The following is a 20,186-nucleotide window of genomic DNA, read 5'->3' as shown; positions in this document are numbered from 1 at the left end:
TTATGTGCAGTGAAACCACGACAGAGTGCAGGTCAATGTTTAATACAGGGCCAAGGTTCTTTTACGGGTATTTATAACCTCTTAGTGTGGGGTCCCTGTTCAACTGTTTGTTTCTTAATCCAAAAAAAAGCAGGCCAACTGAAAAGTTTTATGATAACATGTACACTACATTTACAAAAGGAAAGGTTAACATACAACATCCACCAGTTACAAAAACGTATGACGATAAACCTTAATTTTAAATATAATTGCTAGGCAAACAAGCATGAAGCTACTTATAACTTGTTCTAACCTTAAAATGTGCTATTGTTATTAAGCTATGCTAATGTTGTTAGCAAAATAACGTGACATTAGCATGAAAAGTGCAAAAAACTGATATAACGATTTCAGCGTTAGAAAATTCTTAAGGTTAGAAACTGTTATCTTCTGCCTTAAAATTACTTTACTTTATAATTTGCATTAGAATCTAGAAATTAGGGTTGTTTTGTTTACTTTGGTGATAATGAAGAATTTTGTGAAACTTATACAAACTGATGAACGCACGCTGATGTATCATTATGACCATCTCTAGTATACACAATTTTAGAAGAAGCTTAACAGTCAGAAATGGTCTGACAGAGTAGGCAATGTTGTTTATTAAGGTTGGACGTTTCTTTAATTATTTGTACATATTTGTGTCATGTAACGTACCTCCACACTCCATGGTTTCCTCCAGCGGGGCAAAGCCCTCGGGGCACTTCTCAAAGCAGCGCCCTTTGTGCAGGTAAAAGCCTGACTTGCACTTGGTGCAGAAGTCTTTGTTGAAGCAGGACTCGCAGTTCTCTATCCTGCACCCTGGAGGAAGAAGGGGGAAAAGAGGAGAGTCGTCAGGGTCTGAGATCCCTCTCATCTGGAGTTGATCGAAAGCTAAGGGGTTTGGGGATGGGGGTTCTTGAAAGGATTATGCTGTCTGTCCCACAAAAAAAAGATTTGTCGCTGCCCAGTGAATCATTTCTCTCCAGGGCTCAAGCGTATTTCAGAAAATGTGTTTCGCTTGACAGATATTTTATTTTTCATCTTCCTGTTCATGTTCGGAATGTTCAACAGTGTGAAAAAACAACATCAGACAGTGAGGCACTATGTCATGCTGGGCTCTTTCAACATATTGCACCAACATCCAACAATCTGGAAACAAACACAGAAGCTCACATGTTTTCAACTAACAGTGTGCTGCAACAGGAAGAGTACATCCCATTAGGTGTCCATAATATGCTATTTTATCACTGCACCCTGCTCCAACCCATGTCTGTGTCCATAACTGAGGATTATTGTGAAGTCAGGTTTTAATTATAAGGAATATGAGGGCTCATAATCAAAACGCCAGCCATCTGTGCGGAACCATTAAGTTCTGGCTACGATATGGAAGGTTAAAAGGTGAGTGAGGAAGGGATATGCATGGGGAGGGGGACACCATTTAGCTCTGCCTCACCAAACAAATGTTGATGCATTAAGTCAGCAAAAACAACAGCACACTTACCCTCCCACGCCACACCCTGCCGGCTGCGCGCGACACGCAGCGGGGCGCTCGCAAAGAAAGGCACAGCAATGTGTCATCAAGCTTTTACTCTGCAAATAGCACATCAGGCAGGGCCAAATTACAACAACCACACCAGCAGGGCGACGTGCAGGCCCACATGATTAGAAGGAGCCTCCCAGAGCTGGCTAATTTATGACGTTCCTGACAGGATCTATGTGTTCCAATAGGCCTCCAATGTCGGGAAACCACATTTTGTAACCTGCAGCCACTGTCACCCTCCGCCTGTAGGTAGGGTGTCATTTGCTTCACTCATTGTGCCTCGAACGGAGACGCATCCACACATTAGCGCGTGCGCATTTCTCTGCGCGTAAAACCTGCGTTACTGTGATTTTCCACTTGTGAGAGCGGAGACGGGTGCTGAGGGCTGCTCTTTTATCTGTGACCCTTGCAGGGCCCGGGGAAGGGAAGGTTCTCACAATCACACCCCTTAATTACACCATCTCCAGCTAACCATCAGGCCTCCTCCTCGACATTCCTCCAAAACGAGGGGGTCCCTCCCCGCTTTACTTTGAACCCTAAAGTATGGCCTCTGCCCACTCACTCTGGTCTCACGCTTTCCCGACGAGTCTAAACAAACCATGGATACACACACATATGCACAAACACACACATACCAATCAGATATGGCTGGAGATAAACCCACTCTGCAATGAAGCTGTACTCTGCATTCTGAAAAGACGTCAACACACTGACCATAAATCGCTGAACCCTTTGGTAATTTCCTGTGTTCTCACATCACGTTATTCATTTAATTATTTGATTTGATCTTATCTAGGTATTACCTTTGCTCCGTTTTATATTATATCACAACATATGTCCTGGATCTCGGGAGTTACGCGGTACAGTAGAAAGATTTTGGGCTGGAATGTGTACGTCAAACTTATGTAAAGTGTTTTTCTGTCTTTTTAATTCTAGCTATCTGCATCTTATCCACTTTACTCTGAATCAGTCAGGCTTAATACAAGAGAAGCCCAATACAAGAAGCAGGCTAATAAATCACAGACCTAATTGGAATGCACTGAGCTGTCTTTTACCCTTCACACTTCCCAGGCCTGTCATCACCTGAGAGACTTTTAGCTCCCAAACAAAAAAAACAAAAAGACTAAGCGAGGGGAAAAAGAACATCTGGCAGTTCTCTAAAGCGCTGGGGTTGTTGTGCAATCCTCAGTTATTGACGGTAAATAGGAGCAACACAGCTGTGTGAAATACTGTATCGTGCAGCAGCAGTGGCACCTGACAAGTGTTTTGATTAAAACATCCCATCAGTAAGGCAATGCCACAAATGCCCGGAAATGTTCTAAATAGAAGATAAGTAATAATGTCTTCTCTGCAGGATTGATGAGGTGGTTGGTACATCAATGCGGCTCCATGGGAGTTAGAATGCAGGGAGGCAAAGCTGAAGGGTCAGAGGTCATCCGAGAGCGAGACGGGTAGGAAAGGATCGCACTGACATACATTTATCCTTCTGTCCAGTTATCTGAACAAAGGCTATCTGGGACAGCGTAGGCTATCTCTGACACTGGAGAAGCTCCCACACTGATCAATGGTCAGTTAGGCTAACTCGGCCAGCAGCTCCAGAAACTGATACAGGGGAGCGGGTTCATTCTCCCTGCAGGATTAACCTCTGGACCACCTTTAAAATCTTCGTATAGGTGCCTCAGGGAGACTAATGAGAAATAATGAGGTCATCAGATCCCATTGAAGGCCCTCTGTTCCCGGGACTTAAACGTATTATCATCATTATCTCCCAGCCTGGTTCTGGCCTGTGAGTTATAGGCCTGTGAGTTATATCATGAACACAGGAGGAACAGCCTTGTGTTTCAGCTTTGAAAGGAATGTCAAAAGCTGAATAGGCCGAGGATTTCTGAGGGGTCGTCTACAAATTCCCCCATTGCCCATTTTCCCAGATACACTTTTGTGTTTGTTTGGCTATGCGATTGAATGGTTTGCGGTATGCTTGTCAAGTGCATTTGGAGTTGAAAGATGATGTCACTTGTGATCTAATGGCGCAAACTTGGCGGTCCCTCAGCTGCGGTATTGGTAGGGAACCCACCGGTATTATCACGGACACTCAAAGCCTCAAGTCAGCTCTAGTCAACTGTGGTTCCTCTGCAGCCTGACAGCACCATGTGAATCACTCCATTCATTTACATATTCACTATGAAAGCAAAAAGGCGCTAAATCATTTAGATGGATGATCTCTCATGTTCCACACAGGTTTTTTTTTTTTACGTTATCTGAGTTGGAGTCTCAGACCAGTCCACAAAGCTAACCAGAACCGATGTGGCGCAGCAGGAGTGTCGGTATCGTAAAAGACCTGGCAATGTGATGGGGAAAACAAGACCTATTTTTTTCCATTGTTTGACTCCAAGCTGGGTTGAACAGCTCTGACCTACTCTCTAGGCCCCAGTTTTTGGCTGACATGGAGGCTTTGGCTTGCTCGCTTCTACACAGCCATGTAGTGCGGAATATCAGGAGCTCTTGGCAAAGGCCAGAGCTGCCATGTTCTTCCCAACTGTCTCTGTGCTGTCTTGTTTCCACCTGCTCCTCAGTGCGTCAATGTACAGCTAGGTGAAGCAGAAGTGGTGTTCCTGTCAATCGGTATCTCCCAGAGAGAGAACAGCAATGACAGATGTGTCAGCAGTCTTCCTAGCGTCTCCACTCCAAGGATTACAGTCTGCTCCTGTATCTGTTTAGCATACACGCAGACAGCTCGAGCTTCACACTGTGGTCAAGCACAGACAGCCTTTCCATTCTCAATAAAGTACACACAGTGAAGTTGTGAGAAATAACCCTATTCAACTCTGCGCCTGGCTGTGATTTTGCCGGTCCATTGTATTGTCTGGCAAATCTGAAAGAGTAAATGTGTGATGGTTAAATGTCCCTCGATAAAGCTCAAAGGCCAAAAGCAACTGGGTCTTTTTGTTGGTCAGACCGTGCAATGGAAATACCCACAAGCTCAGAATTAGTGAGAAAGTGAGAACTTGAATGAAATACATGGAAAGAGGCTGCCAGCGCCTCCAACTAAAGGTTACAAAAACCCATATTAGTTCCTTTTTACAGCCTCGGAACCAACATGATTCATGGCTCTTTTCCACCTCAAACCCAACGATTTCCCAAGGTGTACTTTAAAACTAAAATGATCTTGGAAATGGCACATCCAATCACCTTCTACTTCCAGATGTAATTTTATGTGACAAAGCAGCGAGAAATACAACAATAGAATCTGGTAATAGATTTCCTCAGTGTGAGCAACCCAGTAAAAAAAGAAATCACAATTGGAAATCCAAAACAATTACCTCTGACAGAGAAGTCTCTAGCGGCACATTAGGCTGGCACTGACGGGACTGTGATATTTAAACCACGCTCTCAGGATATTGGCAATCCCAGGCCTTGATCTGACTGGATGTTGGTTGGCAGGGAACACAGCTGGGTTTTTTGCGTGTTTGAAAGCATGCTGCAGTAGGATAAGGCAACTCGGTTGGTGGCTAGAGTGTGTATGTGTGTGTAGCAGTGGGGGGTCCTTAATATGCCCTGAGGGAGGACGTTTTGAATGCAGCCTTGCTCCCATGCTGACCCTCTCAACACTTTCTCTTTTCAAAAAGACAGCTCCGATAGTCCCCTTTCAGCTCATAATTCTTAAGCCAGAGAGAGAGCTTGCATGCGATACAAAATGACAGAATATGCTTTTGCCTGGGAATGTATGTTTAAAAAAAAAAAAGAGGTATTATGAAATGTGGCCCAGGAGAGAGCATGACTGCACCTCATTCACACATATTTGGCTGTACATAAAGCGGCGTACTGTGTGAGCGTTGCTACAAATCTTCCATGCCGAGCGGTGGGTTGACACCCACAGACACTGGTGTGGGGCCTCTTCTGGGCGGCTGATAAGAACCCCTGTGGATAACACTGGAGTTACTGCATATGGTTTATGGCTCATATGAACCTATCCATTAGCTGCTGAAAGGAGTTCTTGTAGAGCAGGGACCTAAGAACATAATTTATGGACATACAGGAAGGTATTATGCAAGAAAAAGACATCGCTAACGAACCGGCTACAGTTAAGTGATGGTTGTTAACATTGTGGCTCCCATGTTTGGGGCCACTTGAGTCCAGCTCAAGTGTAGGTTTAAATGGGCCTTTAGTTATGTAATGTTGCGGAAAGTATAGTTAACATTGTTGTTGGCTGTAATTATAGAGTCATTTTCTCTGCAGTGTAGGATAATCCCACTTAGAATGAAAGCCGTACATTTAAAATTCATCAAGTTAGGCACATGTCCTTAAGTAGTCATTACAAATGAGTTATTGGCATGGTAAGGTAAATACACCACCATTCATAATAAAAAAAAGTAATTCATCGTAACTTCTTTATATTTTTCCAAGACTGACATTCAAGAACATTACAATAGAAAATAAATGCTGATTTCTTTGCAAATAGCTTGATTCAAAATGATTTAATTTGCCCTTTATTACAATAAAATACAATATTCAACCATTTCTGTGATTGAAAAGGGCATTGTTTCAAAGTGTGTACAGTCTGCATACAAATGCAACCTCCTTTTGTTTTTCTACTTTTAATATGTTTGTGTCATGAGATGTTTGCCCTGTGCATGCTGGGATACTTTATAGCCCACACATGATGCTCAAAATAAATTCTAAATGCCGTTTACAGCATTTTTCCCAAAAAAAAGACTTTAGATTAACATGAACAGAAAAGGATTATTTAAATCTACAATTAGCGGTATTGCACTGGCCTTAAGCTCATTATCGCTAAAACGTTCCTATCCTAGAAGGAAACCGAATATTACTAGTCTACAGAGCATAAAAGTGTGAATGGCTCTCAGTCACATGCTTCAGGAGGCCCTCCGAAAATACTGAACACTAAGCCAGTGACTGGATGAGTTTACAAGCCTCTTGTCTTGGCTCTTGTTTTCCTTTATCCATGGCAGTCCACAAAAAAAAAATCTTGAATGAGATAAGATCACACAGGGAAATTCAGTTGTAATAATAAGCAGCTGCTCCCTGAGTGATTTCAGAGCCTGTGTTTAAAAAGCTCATGATAACAGAGACGTAATGCCACGTTCCAGGCCTCTTTGGAAACCAGGAGCACCCGTCAGCTTTGACCGCAGCGGGAGAGAGCCCGTCACCGTCATTTGTTCTCTCATAGGTACCAGTGTCAACTCACCATTCCCTGACCTGACAATTAGCCTCCAACCCAGGAAAATATCCTCTTACTAAAGTTGGACCTGAACTGTTTATTGAAATTGACATGCAGGGCGCAGCTGAGAATGAGGGTCAAAAAGGAAACTGGATTAGAAAGCCATGACTGAAAGAGCGATCACATCAAAGTGGTCCTCACTCTGAGATCTGATGCTACGTGACAATACAAGATGTTGTTCTATGAGCAGTATGTACAGAGAGGGATTCAGATTAACTCGCCGCACTCAGGATCAGTTCAAGTCCAAATGTACCCAATATGGGGATACAGCGGTTAGGATAGTGGGATTAAAGTAAAGAAAAAGGGTAATTTAACAGAGAACAAGATGTCCTTCTGTTCCAATTATATGAGTCATGAAAAAAGGGTTTAGATCGCTGTTACTGGTTAAAACTGCAGAAGGAGATGTTCTAAGCCGTAATGACTAAACTGCTGGGGCATAGGAGAAATCCCCGTAATTGGACCTTTTTCGCTTAAATGGAATTTTTAGGTAAACTGAATTCCGATTAAAGATAAAATAAATAAAACAATGCATCTGGAAAATATCTTAATTGTCTCATTTGGCTTATTGTGTAATCAGACACTGGAAACATTTGGGAAAATAACTTCAAACACTAAGTGCCTGTAAAAAAATGCCATATCTTCATATTTGAGAAAATGTGAAGATATCGTTTAACATGTAGCTAAAAGGTATTTAGGCCTAATGACAATCAAAAGCTAGCTTAGCATTAGCATTGATGACATTGTTGGTTATGCAAATAAGTCAAAATAAGTTTATTTTAAGTTTCCCACAGGTAAAGTACAGTGGCCTTTGGGGTAACATTTCCGGTGTTTGACACATCCATCCAACCTTAGCCTCTTCCTAAAGTAGGAGGCTGTAGAATCCCAGCATGTCCAGCTAAACACAAACAGGCTCTCACGTCAAACTGTAAGATGTATGGGTACTGAAGTTTTAATTTTCTCTTTTTTCTTCCTGCGGTTGCTACATGTTTGCATTATTGGGCCTAAAAGTCCGGACACCCTCCTCTGGTGCTTTCGTCTGTCAGGATTTTGGCACTGGGAAACTAAACGAGTTCAAGTTTCTCTCTGTTTTCTTATGAAACACTCAGCCAACACCTTTGGCACCGTGTTATAAGATAAAAAGGCTCCGTCTCTCTCTACGAGCTTAGTTCATGTTAAAATAAGGTTATGAGATCCGGGTGCTGCATAAGGAGGAGAGGGACACATTTAATTAATTGGATTTCAGAGTTATTCTTTAACGAGAATCACAAGAGCATATAACATTTTTCGCTGCAATTGTTTGGATTTTCTTTTCACAGTAAAGCATAATTGAAAGGGTTAGACATGTGTGCGTCATCTACTGTATTTTCCACAACAAGATTTGTGAAAAAATAACATTTCATATTTTGACTTCAGGCCACATGAGTAATATGTTTAAAAAGGAGACTATTAATAAAAGATCTAATGCGTTTTTATCTCTGAAACAATCATTAAAAATGAGCCAAATTTAGAAATCAGATCATGTGTGTACTCTCCCTGAATTGACTTCTAATCTTCTGGGCTTTGATGCACTTAATGCTTTGTTTTTTTTAATCGAACTTCAATAAACGCACAGTTGGTGGTGGAGGATCTGGACACTTCAATTGAGACTGGGTTTTTTTTCAAAGTCAAAGACGTCATTGGCTGCCAATAAATTACACTGTCTAGTGAAAGTCTAAATCCACAAGCTCTTACAGGCGAGCTACAAAAGAGGTCAGTTTCATTCCCTAATGCGGATATATAATCACCTTTTATAGTTCAGATGATATTGAATGACATAGCCAAAAGTGCTTTTAATGTGGGCGTTTGAGTCTCTGGGGTCGGTTTGGCTGAATCTGTAGTGCATCTTGGTTGAATTTGCACCTGAATGTCATGCCTTCAAACATCCTCGTGACTGTAGGATGTTTGGTATTGTAAGTGTAGAGGGGGTGTTAAAGATAAATGAGAAACAGCGATCGTCCTTGCTGGAGTTCACCGTTAAATCCCGAGGGTGACACCGCTTAGACGAGGCTTCACTACTTACATCCACCTGTGTGGACGAATGAGCCGTTAAAATTGCGCGGTATGTGTGTCTCCTATGGATAATTGAAAATAAATCATGTGCTGTGAGACAAAAGGGGAGGTTTAGGGACTGTGTCTCTGGGGAAGATGTGGTGTTGTTGGGGGGAAAGAAGGGGAAAGCCAGGGATGTTAGGGGTGGGGTTTGGAGTGCGAGGTTAAAAACTCAAAAGGACTTACTGGAGCACATGTTGAGTTCGGGGCTGCGCATGCCATAGTATCCGGCTGGGCAGTCGTGAAGACACTCCCCGTACTGCCTCATTCTCTCTCTTCGCAAAAACAGGAAGAGTTTGGGCTGGCAGTTTACACAGCCGTTGTCCCTGGAGCACACGGAGCAGCCTTTGCAGATGGGGTACGTTCCATAGCTAGCTGCAGGACACACAGAGGAGTAAACAGTGAAGGTGATTAATACAATGGAAGTAAATCGTCAAACAATATCTGAAACCTCCCCACAAAAACAATTCTGATGTCAGTGATTCTTCCAGCTAATTTTGGAAATTTGTGATTTTTGAATATTTATCTCCAGCCCTCCTTTTTATCCCTCACAAGGCTATGTACATTTAGAATACACAAACAAGTTCTCCTTCTAGCGTGATTGTCTTTTAGAAAAGAGTGTCTATGCAGTGATGTATATTTGATGATCATCATGTCTCATCAATCTCTATGAAAGCTGGCTTTTCACAGTCGTGTCTGGGTGGGAACCCTCGATTTTGCATTGACCTCAAATTGTTAAGGTTAGGAAAGTTCCTCATTTGGTAGGTCTTACTAAAGATTTGCAATTTGATTCATTTGCAATTTGTTCACTAAAAGCTTTGAAGACTTTTGCCTTCAGACCTGGTTTGTTTACAAGTAATATGCACTTGTTCAGTAAGCACACTCTCACCTTTAGACCGACCATTAACTTAGAGTAACAAACATTGCCCATAATCAACTTTATTGAAGATGTCTGGCTTAAAAACTTTGCAAGAGACCCGTAAACCTTAGCATAAATGCTTTATACCTTCACTCTTAAAACGAGTGAAGACCCCAAACTTCTTGGCCATCGCACAATGCTTGAATGTTGCACCTCATCACTGTGCCGCATATTCAGCCAGTTTACATAATGACCTAATGATAGTGCGAAAAGCACACAGTGGGACAACCAACGATGTAAAATAAGGGCAACCAGTGAGCACCAAAAATTCAATGCCCAGATTCTTTACTGGTCTGTACACATGTACACATCTCTTACTCTGAATGAGGATTATGTGTTCATTATTTGCCTACAGTTATTATAGATCTTACATCTCATCCTGTGTGGGCCTAAGAGAAAAAAGCTACGTTTCAATATGCGGTCTACAATGAAAGATGACTTTAATATAGTGGTTAAGAACGCTGTTTATTCTCCAGTAGTTACTGAAAGGCAGAATTCATTGAGATCGTCATATCATCCCTCATGTGTGGATGACCCTGTCTTCACCAGATGACAAGGACATGGTGAACTCAAGCAATCAGACTCAACTGTGGGAGGGCTGACCAGCAGAAAACAAGAATACAAACCAACACAACCATAATAGATATATCAGCAGGATGTTCTGTAATTCATAGTAAATAAGTCCAATTCTACAATTTGTCATTCATGAAAACTCTGGCTCCCCTCTTGCTGTTTGAACCCTGATTGGTTATGAATGTGAATATTGCATTAATTCTGGTCAGAGCTGGCCCTCTCGAACAGTGTCAAGGCAGCCGACGAAAGCCCCCCAAAACCGCAGTGGCTCTGCCCTCGGCTTGAGTTGCCAGTAACAAGACAATCCATTCCACAATAAGTGACTTGCAATGTAAACTCCTTAGCGTCCCATTTACAGGAAAATGTCCTAGGGCGAAACCAATCACACTTCAGTTGATCTAAGCCAAGTCTTAAATATCACAAACAGGGAGCTGGTAACAAACTGAGCGACCTACCACAACGCTTTATAAAAAACACTGTACAGCAAACTGGACAAAACCTGAGAGACAGAGCGGAGCACGCCTGCGTTACTGGCCGTCGCTCCGCATATTACATTTCTTCGGTCAGATTTGCCCAGACGAAAGTGAGCTCTAAGAGGACTCTGTGCAAGCATCAGTTTATAATCGTTTGAAAGCAGTCAGCGGACGTCAGACTTTTCATTTCTTTTGTTGGTTTGCTGGTCTTCAGAGAGGTATGCTGGCCCTGCCAAGCTACACTCATTCTTCTGAAGCCAGGGTTGATGGAAGTGAGATTAAGTGCTAATCAGAAAGTGTCTCTTTTGGTCTTTAGGGATGACGTTTACAGCGACACCCCATCGATCACAACAGCGCAGGGCTGTGCGCTCGGAGCATATTCATCACACAGATTGGTGATTGTCTGCAGTCAGCACTCACTTGCTAGAACGCAAAGGAGAAACCATAGATTTGGCACTTTCAAATCGTAGATGAAAAATGGTGTCTTATGTCTGAGATTTTATTATGTTGTATATCAGTTTCCAATGCTGTTATCTTCTTTTTTCTCTCAATTCAGCAGTCAGTAGCTAATTGACTCTACTTGGGGGCACAGGTGATGTTATCGAATTTATAATTGTCTCAATTACAGTATTCAGCATTTTTACCTTGTTGATTTACTAAAGTTACTGTGCAAGCTTCTTTCTCCTGATAGTTTCACATATGTATATGTTTACACACTTTTAATAATAATAATAATTACATAAAAATAAGCTTAAAAAATTGAAAAGGTCATTTAAAAAAAAAGCTGTTGCAGCTGTTTTAAAAGTTTCCGGTAAGACCAAAATCTGATTATAATAGAAGATATATTGTATTTTATTCTTTCAATCCTTCCATTCAGTAAAACTTAACTGAAGCATTAGACCAAACCTCATACTTAACCATATATTTCTGTAGAGTATACAGTCAGGGTTGTGTTTACAGCAAGCTGACATTCACATTAACTTGCTCACATTGACTCTCTCTGGCCCTCGCCAAACTCGAACACAACACTGTCAGGAAGGGATAGCCAACTTGGCAAAAGTGAAAAACTGTAAAGCTGGAAAGCTTATTTCTCTTATGAGCGGGCTCAACTCTATGACTACTGACAGAGTGCTAACAATACTATCCTAGCAATTATAGAAAAACTTGATCAGGGCCTGTGGTCATCTTAGATCACCGGCCAGTCAATCAGCAAAATAATTAAAGTCACTTCAAAAGTTTCTTCAGGACTCAAAGAACTCACTCTTCCTTGGCAGACATTTGTTTAGCTGATTCTCGCAATTCACACTGATTAAGAACCATATAATCATTCGAATGCAGCAGACCCCAATTCCTGGAATTAGCATCCGATTCAGGGAGAAAAGGAAAGGCTGTATACGATGTAGAGAAACTCTTTTGGTGCTGATCTTGGAGATTAGCTTGATGTGTGTGTCTGTGGAAAGGTTTGGAGGTTCAGGCCACAGGTATGTCAGGAAGGAGGCCACAATTCACAGTGTCTGGAGCAGCGCCGTCCAACTCACGTCCTACACTACCGGTATAATGTCTCGCGCTTTACATCAACCTTTCAACTGCCAAGCAGGTTTCAGCCAATCTTAGAGAAAACACTCATTCATATGAATCAGATTTTTGAGACTAGAATAAATACAAGGTAAGCTCTTTAACAGAAAAACTAAAACAAGTATTTGGAAGAGGCTTGTGAGTAAAGCATCTTACCTAATTGTGCTTTATTGGCATGACAATTGGTAACAGTTGCCAAAGCATGTAGCAGCCATGTTTTTAATTGGCACTAAAGAAGACAAAAACCAAAGGAAAGATAGATCATTGCAGTTCAACCTAACTTGGCAGGAACATATTATCTAATATGCGATGGGATTCCTATTTTTTTTGTTGCAGATTGTGTCTCTCTGTTCTGAAACTAGTAAACACATTTCAACACAATCCATCGGAATTGCTTTCTGACTAATGCTCAACATCCTTTTGTGGGTTACTTTTTCCCCCCACAAAACATGTAATCTTGGAACTTTGAGCATTTCGTCTGTCAATCATGTTGAATCCGAAGTGTTCTATGATCAGAAAGTGGTAAAAGAAAGGATTCCTGGAGAGAAGTGTTTACACGCCATGGAAAATGCCACTCCCTGCGTACGATTAACATGATACCGTTTACGGTTTCAACCAAAGAATACATTCTATGTGAAACAAAACAAATCCACAGTTCCCACTTCTGACAGCCAAGTGAAGATCCCTCTAAGCCTCAAGTAGTGTATTTACAAAAAGCAGTGTCCATATGAACATCACTGAACAAGCTGCACACACTTTTAACAAAGACTTAACAAGTGCCTCAATGTGTCATGTCTCCAAGCTATAAAGCTGCTGCTGTACATGGACCACATGAAGGACCCTGCATCTTCTCCCTCACACTTCAACAATATATTGTTTCAACTAGACTGAGGATGACTTTGTGTAACAAATGTTAAATAAATCCCTTTGCTAATTTACATCTACTGGGGGAAACGCAACTCATGTGTGCGCCTGCTTTTAAATGAATATGTTGACATGTCGGGACGTATGTATATTTGCTCTCTTGTGGAGAGTTATATTAGAATATGTGTGCGTGTTAATATAAAGCTACAACCAGCAGGCTGATGACTTAGCTTAGCAAAAAATCTGGAAACACTTGTAAATAACAACTGTGACTGTTTACCAGTGTCTAGTAATTATGCTAAGCTGCACGCTTAGTTCAAACTCTTGCAAATCAAGCTAAAGTGTATTTCCACAAACCATGGCTTCGTCAACAAATTGATAAGTGGTTCTACAAAAACAAATATAACAGCTATTTTTGCAATTGATTAATCCTTTTAGCAAAAATGTCAGAAAATGGTGGGGGGTTTTTGCCGTCAATGAACTTCATACAGGGAAGTGGCTTCGGAGATATCCATTGATAAGGTTCTTTCATTCATGCAAGACATTCAGGCTCAAAACATGAAGAATGACGGCATGTTTGGAGTGAAGCACTTTCCTTCTATAGCCATAGGCTTGCTGGGAGGTTTGCTCTGAAGCAGCTCAAGAGCAATTAGGGTCGCAGCGAGATCCAGCAGAAACCCAAACTCTGTCTCAGGTACGTTTTTATGAGTCCAAAGCAAGCGTGACAGACTGCGCTCAAGGCTGCCAGAAACCTCTACATGTACAGGGGGTTCCACCCACGGCAGCTTCACTTCCTGCCTTCCACTCACCTACCATTACCCATGAAATCATTCACATTGACCCATTCCCACTTTCTGAAACCGAAGACCCTAACAAGGCAAATTGCACATAATGTTTGTGTTTCTTTTAGAGCCCCAAACTTAACATTGAGAACAAGAAGACAGTCTTACGTAGGGTTTCACTGATGTGGGTACTTATAAGCCAACTTCGGTAAAAAACATTTCAGGCTGCTGAAAACTGATACAGTACTTTGGAACAATTTACAGCTCTTAAAATGTTACCATTTTATTATAATGCTAAAGAAAAACATAGATAATGCAAGATAGTATGACAATTATAGTATAATATACTTGATCAAAGCCTGAGGTAGACTATATGAACCGGACCATATCTGATTTTCAATAAAAGTTTAGAAGAATTTCCTTATGGTTCATATGTTATGGTCAAATGGGATAAGGTAATGCCAAAACATTCATATGTATGTACATATTGCTATTACTTGTAGGATTTGTTGTGTTCTGCCATGTATATAAAAGTATTCAAAAGTAGTTACATGCCTCTTTGTCAACCGTTCGGCAACTGACACAGACTTCTTCTCTAATCTTGTACCCCTACTTTATTATAAGAATACCCTTAGTCAAGCATTAGACCTAAACTGAAATGTATTCATACTAGCAGTTGATGATATTGGGGCGAAGATGTGTATGGCTTTTAAGATGGTTGTTCTTGTTGGACCCTAGTTTGTTTTGTCATGTGTCATTTTCAACCAAACATAATAGCACAGAAAACCAACTTGACATAAGTTGCGTGTTGATTACTGCTAAGTTGATTTGTAAATACATCAGACCAGAGGCAATATCATAACGCAGTAGGGAATTCCAAACCAAGCAACTGGAGGACAAGAGCTTATATTAAAAACACAACAGTTTCTATTCTCACAGTTCTCCTCCATCTCTCCATGGGCCCCTGGTATGTAAATCTAATAATACAGCCTGTGAATGTATTTAACCAACAGCGACACTGTCCATTGTTTATGAAGGGCACTTACAGTAAAGTCTATACGAGAAGATTCATCAAGTAACAAGACATAAAAGCGCATTCATGACATCTAAAGTAAATATAAATGTCATATGGGGAAGATGCAGCTATGGAAAACTTCAAGTTTTGGAGTTGCATAGCAGCAGCAGGTCAAGAAGATCTGCGCTCTCATGTGGAAAGCATCACATCCACCAACAGAATTATACGCTTTCCTCGTGGCACTGAGACAATTATTGTTTATTGTCCACCTCCCCCTAAATGATGGTATAAACTTACTGCTGCTCCACTTTAAAGGAGAAAGAGAAAGCTTGGGAAGAGAGAAAGAGGGCAGATACGGGACAGAACAGCACTGTAAGAAGCTTTCTGGATCTCTGTTCTAACCACCTAACCATTCAAGCTTACACTGTAAACGCTGTTAAAGGCAGGAGAGCCAACGGTGTCAACCCTCACACTCAGAGTTCAACAGTAACGTCTCAACATTGTTCAAGCTCGTTAAAAGCTAGTACATGGAAAATGACAAACCGCCCGCTTTTCAAGCCTGTGACTTTATTTGTCATGGAACTGGAAGTTTCACTTAGCTAAAAAATGGTGGAGAAAAAACAGAAGGGGTAAGAGGGGGGTATTGTAAGCTGCTGAAGGCACATTTCTGTTCCAATTTAGCAGAAAATATGTTGGACTTGCCTCCAACTCTTTTCCAGCTGGTAATAGTCAGGTTTTTAGGATCCACGTTTTTTCCCCCAGTTTACTTTAACAGATCATACTGTAAGCACATGTTTATAATTTGGGACAGTCCTGCTGCTTATAATGATTTTGCAGCATGAGGCTGAGCAAACACATTTGCTGTCAGACATATTTGCTCTGCCAAAGTGTTCCTGTGACACAGATCCACCGGGCGAGGCGGGCAGCGTGGAGATTTCAACCATCACTTGAAAGGATGGCGGTTAATGTAGAAAATGGGTAAAATAGGCAGCTGTGGTTCAAACAGGCAACTGGAAAATGAGGAACAATTTAAAGCTGTGCTTTTTAGTGCACACTTAAAATAGGAGCTCAAGGTCATTTACTCTGGTGTGATTCAACAGGTTAAGACAAATTCACATGCAGGTGAGAAACCTAAATTTGACTGATTGGATGAACACATTACCATTGTACGAAGTGATTGTAGTTAAAGTAATCCTTCATCAATTTGGCCAACACGCTAATAAGCTCAGTTCTAGTTCAATGAGAAGATCAAGAACGCTCTCCAGAACAAATACTTTCTGGAGTCTCTGCTGGTTCTTTGAGATATGACCATCTAGTTTATGCTGAAGTGAAGTGGTAATTTCAATATGACGCTAAATGCTAAACTACTAGCAATAGTAACTAGTGTTTCTAGCTAAATGGCTAAGCTATTAAAACTGTAGCCAAAGCAGACCAAACTCACAAAGTAGGTGAAATGACTAAATAATGTTTGTTTGAGCAATACTTTGCTAACATAGCAACCATAAGTAAAGCTGTGAGACCAGTACCCTTAAAGGTATTCAATTGGGCAATGGTGGTTTTACTGTTTATGAACAAAACTTGCAATTTGTAAAATATTTTCTCTCAAAAGGTTAACACTCTAAGGTGGATCATTTTGCTAGTTATGATCAAAAGTTGATTAAACCATATCAGCTATATAGAAAGAAAATGTCACCTGTACAGAGTGTGTAATATTGGTCCTATTCTCTCAGAACCAGCCAGTCAAATAGAGACATTAATATTGTTTCAGTGAATCTGGAAACACTCTCTGCAGCGCTCGGCCATCTGTCCAGCTGAACTCATCGTGGCTCTCACCCCTACACTCTTTATAACTCTATACGACCCTTGGTTCCTTATTAATATCTTTATGGTGGATTATGACTTAAATCCCATGTCCTGGGTCAAATCCCACATCTGGATGGGAAAGAGACCTCGTAATTCTTGTTTGAGGAAAATTAGAAGTAAAAGGTGGCCCAGCTGACCTAATATCACGGTATGTGCCGCAGTCTTTTCACACTGGCTGCCACAGTGATGGACACGAGTCCCAATGAACATGGCCGCCATGGAAAAGCTCAATGGTTACACAGGAGGAAAAATCTGAGTGAGTAACCTTGATGTGGTGGTCAAGTAACAGCATGGTCTCTCCACTGTGGGTTGCGGTCCCATAAAATGTTTTAAAGTTCGGTCGGGCCTTAAAAACAACGGAATAACTGTCGAATATAGTCGATGTCAACATAGCTTAAAAAACACACTAAAACAATGCAAACCTTTAATCATCTTAAACTTCTGTTCCAGTGGAGGAAAAATCCATTCTAGACCGTTTAACACTTTTAAAAATAACTACTGGGGATGTTGCGTTTGCAGGCCTAAAGCTTTGAAGTGGTTAAACAAAAAATTGTGTAAATTGCAACACTTTATCGGACTTTTATCCATGAACATTAGGAATTTAGCAGGACTTCAGCTTAACCTCTACACATGCTAAAAGACTTAAACCAAAAATGTCTGTCTTATCTTTTATCTTTTTGCTCTTTTCTTTTTTAAATCAACCTGGCACATCCTGCTGAGTAGCATCTGCCTTTGATTGTCTTGACGGTGATATTGGCTTTACGCGCCATGGTTGATCTGTGCAGGACGGTGCGATTGTTGACACCTGCGGATGGACTTTATCACTCTCTGAGCAGAAACTGGAAGAAGAGCATGTGGTTTCTGTTTCTTGCCAGCTCTTCCTCTCTCGGCCTTCTTTGTTTATTCACTCTTGCAAAGAAGAAGGTTGAAGAACTTGTGAAACGCCCCAATAATTCCTGAATCATCTGTACTGTTTTGCTGTTCCATGAAATCAAAAATAATCTAATATCTGCATTTAAGAATTAAAATAAAGCTGCAAATGAAAATTGCTGGGTTTCAAGGACTATAGCAACTATGGATAAACTTAGCACTTAGACTTTGCTGATTCAGTCAATATCAGACTTGAAAATTGTGTAAAAGAAGTATGAAGATAAATGCAATAAATGTCTTAGGAGTTCTAAAGATTGGACATTTGAACTTACTTGACCAAACACATTAGTATTTAGCTGCAAAACGACATAGAGTATCATATACATATTTGTATACTTTTTAGTCGTGAGAGTCCAGTGACGATGCAAACCACATTTTGAAATTATTAGTTCAACTGTCCAGAGTGTGTGCAACTGCTGAAAAAAAAGAAAAATGTGTTTTGCAGTTCTTGTGCCGATTGTTCTATTTTGCTACCAAAATGTTGATTGAAGAAATCTCTGTCATCATTTAAAAGGAAAGTCAATAAATCAAGATAAAGATGACTTAAGAAAACCAACTTCGTAGGCAGTGTAAATAATGCTCTCGGAAATTTAGCAGAAAGTTTTTTACTTATTGGGAAATCTCTGATTAAAAAGTTTTAGGTTTTCATTCCAAGAAATCATTTCATCTGTGGGGAAAGAGTTCTTCTCTCTCTCTCTCTCTCTCTCTCTCTCTCGAGGACAGAGGCAAGATCTTTTATATATTTATATAAATATTCACTGGTGCCCAAAGTTCCTAAGTCTTTGACAGTATAACCAATACAATAAATAATTACGGATGAACTACAAACGAGGTGCGAAGTAAGAAATGAGCACGAAACGAAAGGGAAAAGTCTGTACCTTTTGAATATTTCAATATTTACACTACCTCAAATCCATTCAAGCTGTGGGAGAAATTTGTTTTCCCCCAATAGAAAGAAGAAAGAAGAAAAAAAAGGGGAAAGGAGGAAAAAGGTGGGTGGAGGAAAAGGTGGAGTGGCTCCGATTAGCCCACATGTTGGTAATTTATCACACATAAACCTCACACCTAATTTTCACACCTGTAGCTCAACATGCTGGAAGTCTAGTAATTCACTCACTCAGTCACACACAGACACCCACACACACTTCAGAGAGGGACCTGGCCATACGTTTCCCCCGGTGCGGGAGAAAAACGAGGACATCACAGACGAGGATCAGTAAAGTAAGCGAGCATGCTTGGAATATTTTCACCCCATGTAACATTTCTCTGTCTCTCCCACCATAACCCGGGTTCACACTCCCTTCCCCATTTGTCATCACCTTGACTAAACTCATCCCGACTTCCAGATTACACATCTGAAAAACAGAGCTAGAGCTTGATGTGGATTTCTCACACTTGCCAGAACGCACAACCAACTGCAAAGCCAGACGGTTAGATATCCCTCACAGAGAATTTAAATCTAGATCTGAAGCTTAGTTTCTTAGCTTAGCATAGCTTAGCATAAACTCTTAAAGAGCAACTTGCAGGTGTTTTTTTTACTACATTTATGCTTAACCTTGCCTGAAAATTACAATTAAAAATGTTAATGCAGGATTTGATATGTTTTACAAGACATAAGGGCAGGAATTCAGAGGAAAAGGAGCCGTTTTGAGCTCTGCTACTAAAAACTGCTTTTTTTTTAACGTCATACGTCAAACGCGTCATATTACGTCACATGGGGGAGTTAACTTTCTCGGACTCGTTCTCTGCCCAATCCGCGGTAGTAGTTTGTAGTTGGTTTGAGCGGTTGTGATTTAGTGAACTGGTATTTTTTCGGTAATTTTACATTGCATTTCACCATTTGTAATCATGGTGAGCTTGTGTTTGTGCAGGTTGCACAAACTCAAGCCTGTCAGGGCATCGAGTCCACAGTTTCCCTCACGGGTAAAGGACCGGAGCTAGCGTTCGTTCCTGGGTGCGTTGTGCATCCACCTCCCTGCAGCACATACTCCGTCTCCGCAGCTTTATCAAGAAACCGTATTACATCTCTCTCTCCCCCCCGGTACACGGCACCGTAAGACGTAGTGTATAGTTGCATTAGGTAACGCTGTGGTGGCTGTACTGCTCCAGCCGTCTCCTTTGTGTTTGTTTGTTTGTTTCCCCCTGTCTGTGTTGTTTGTGTGGGCGTGGTGGCTGTCGCACCCGGCTCAACCTCCACTCACCTGCTGCAATCAGTTGTGCACCCTCCCCGACTATCGCCTCCTTCCGCCTCTTTCAACCCACCTCTGGACGGCCCCAACTCACTCGGCTCAACACATTACGAACTACCTT

The 20,186-nt window shown here is 41.2% G+C and overlaps 1 protein-coding gene across 1 annotated transcript in view; it reads right to left on the bottom strand.

Annotated features, from left to right (window-relative positions):
* Positions 1-20,186, bottom strand: part of rspo2 (R-spondin 2) — a 56,210-nt gene that overhangs the window by 23,227 nt on the left and 12,797 nt on the right. The window contains exons 3-4 of the mRNA XM_010792766.1: positions 9,069-9,257; positions 691-834 (exon numbers count right to left, since the gene is read on the bottom strand). Of these exons, the coding sequence (XP_010791068.1) occupies positions 691-834; positions 9,069-9,257 (333 nt within the window). The remainder of the gene's footprint in view (positions 1-690; positions 835-9,068; positions 9,258-20,186) is intronic.

The sequence above is a fragment of the Notothenia coriiceps genome, unplaced genomic scaffold (assembly GCF_000735185.1).
Source record: "Notothenia coriiceps isolate Sejong01 unplaced genomic scaffold, NC01 NC01_scaffold00001840, whole genome shotgun sequence".
NCBI lineage: Eukaryota > Metazoa > Chordata > Actinopteri > Perciformes > Nototheniidae > Notothenia > Notothenia coriiceps.
The sequence above is the reverse complement of the archived record's forward strand: the minus strand, read 5'-3'. Positions and strand labels throughout refer to the sequence as shown.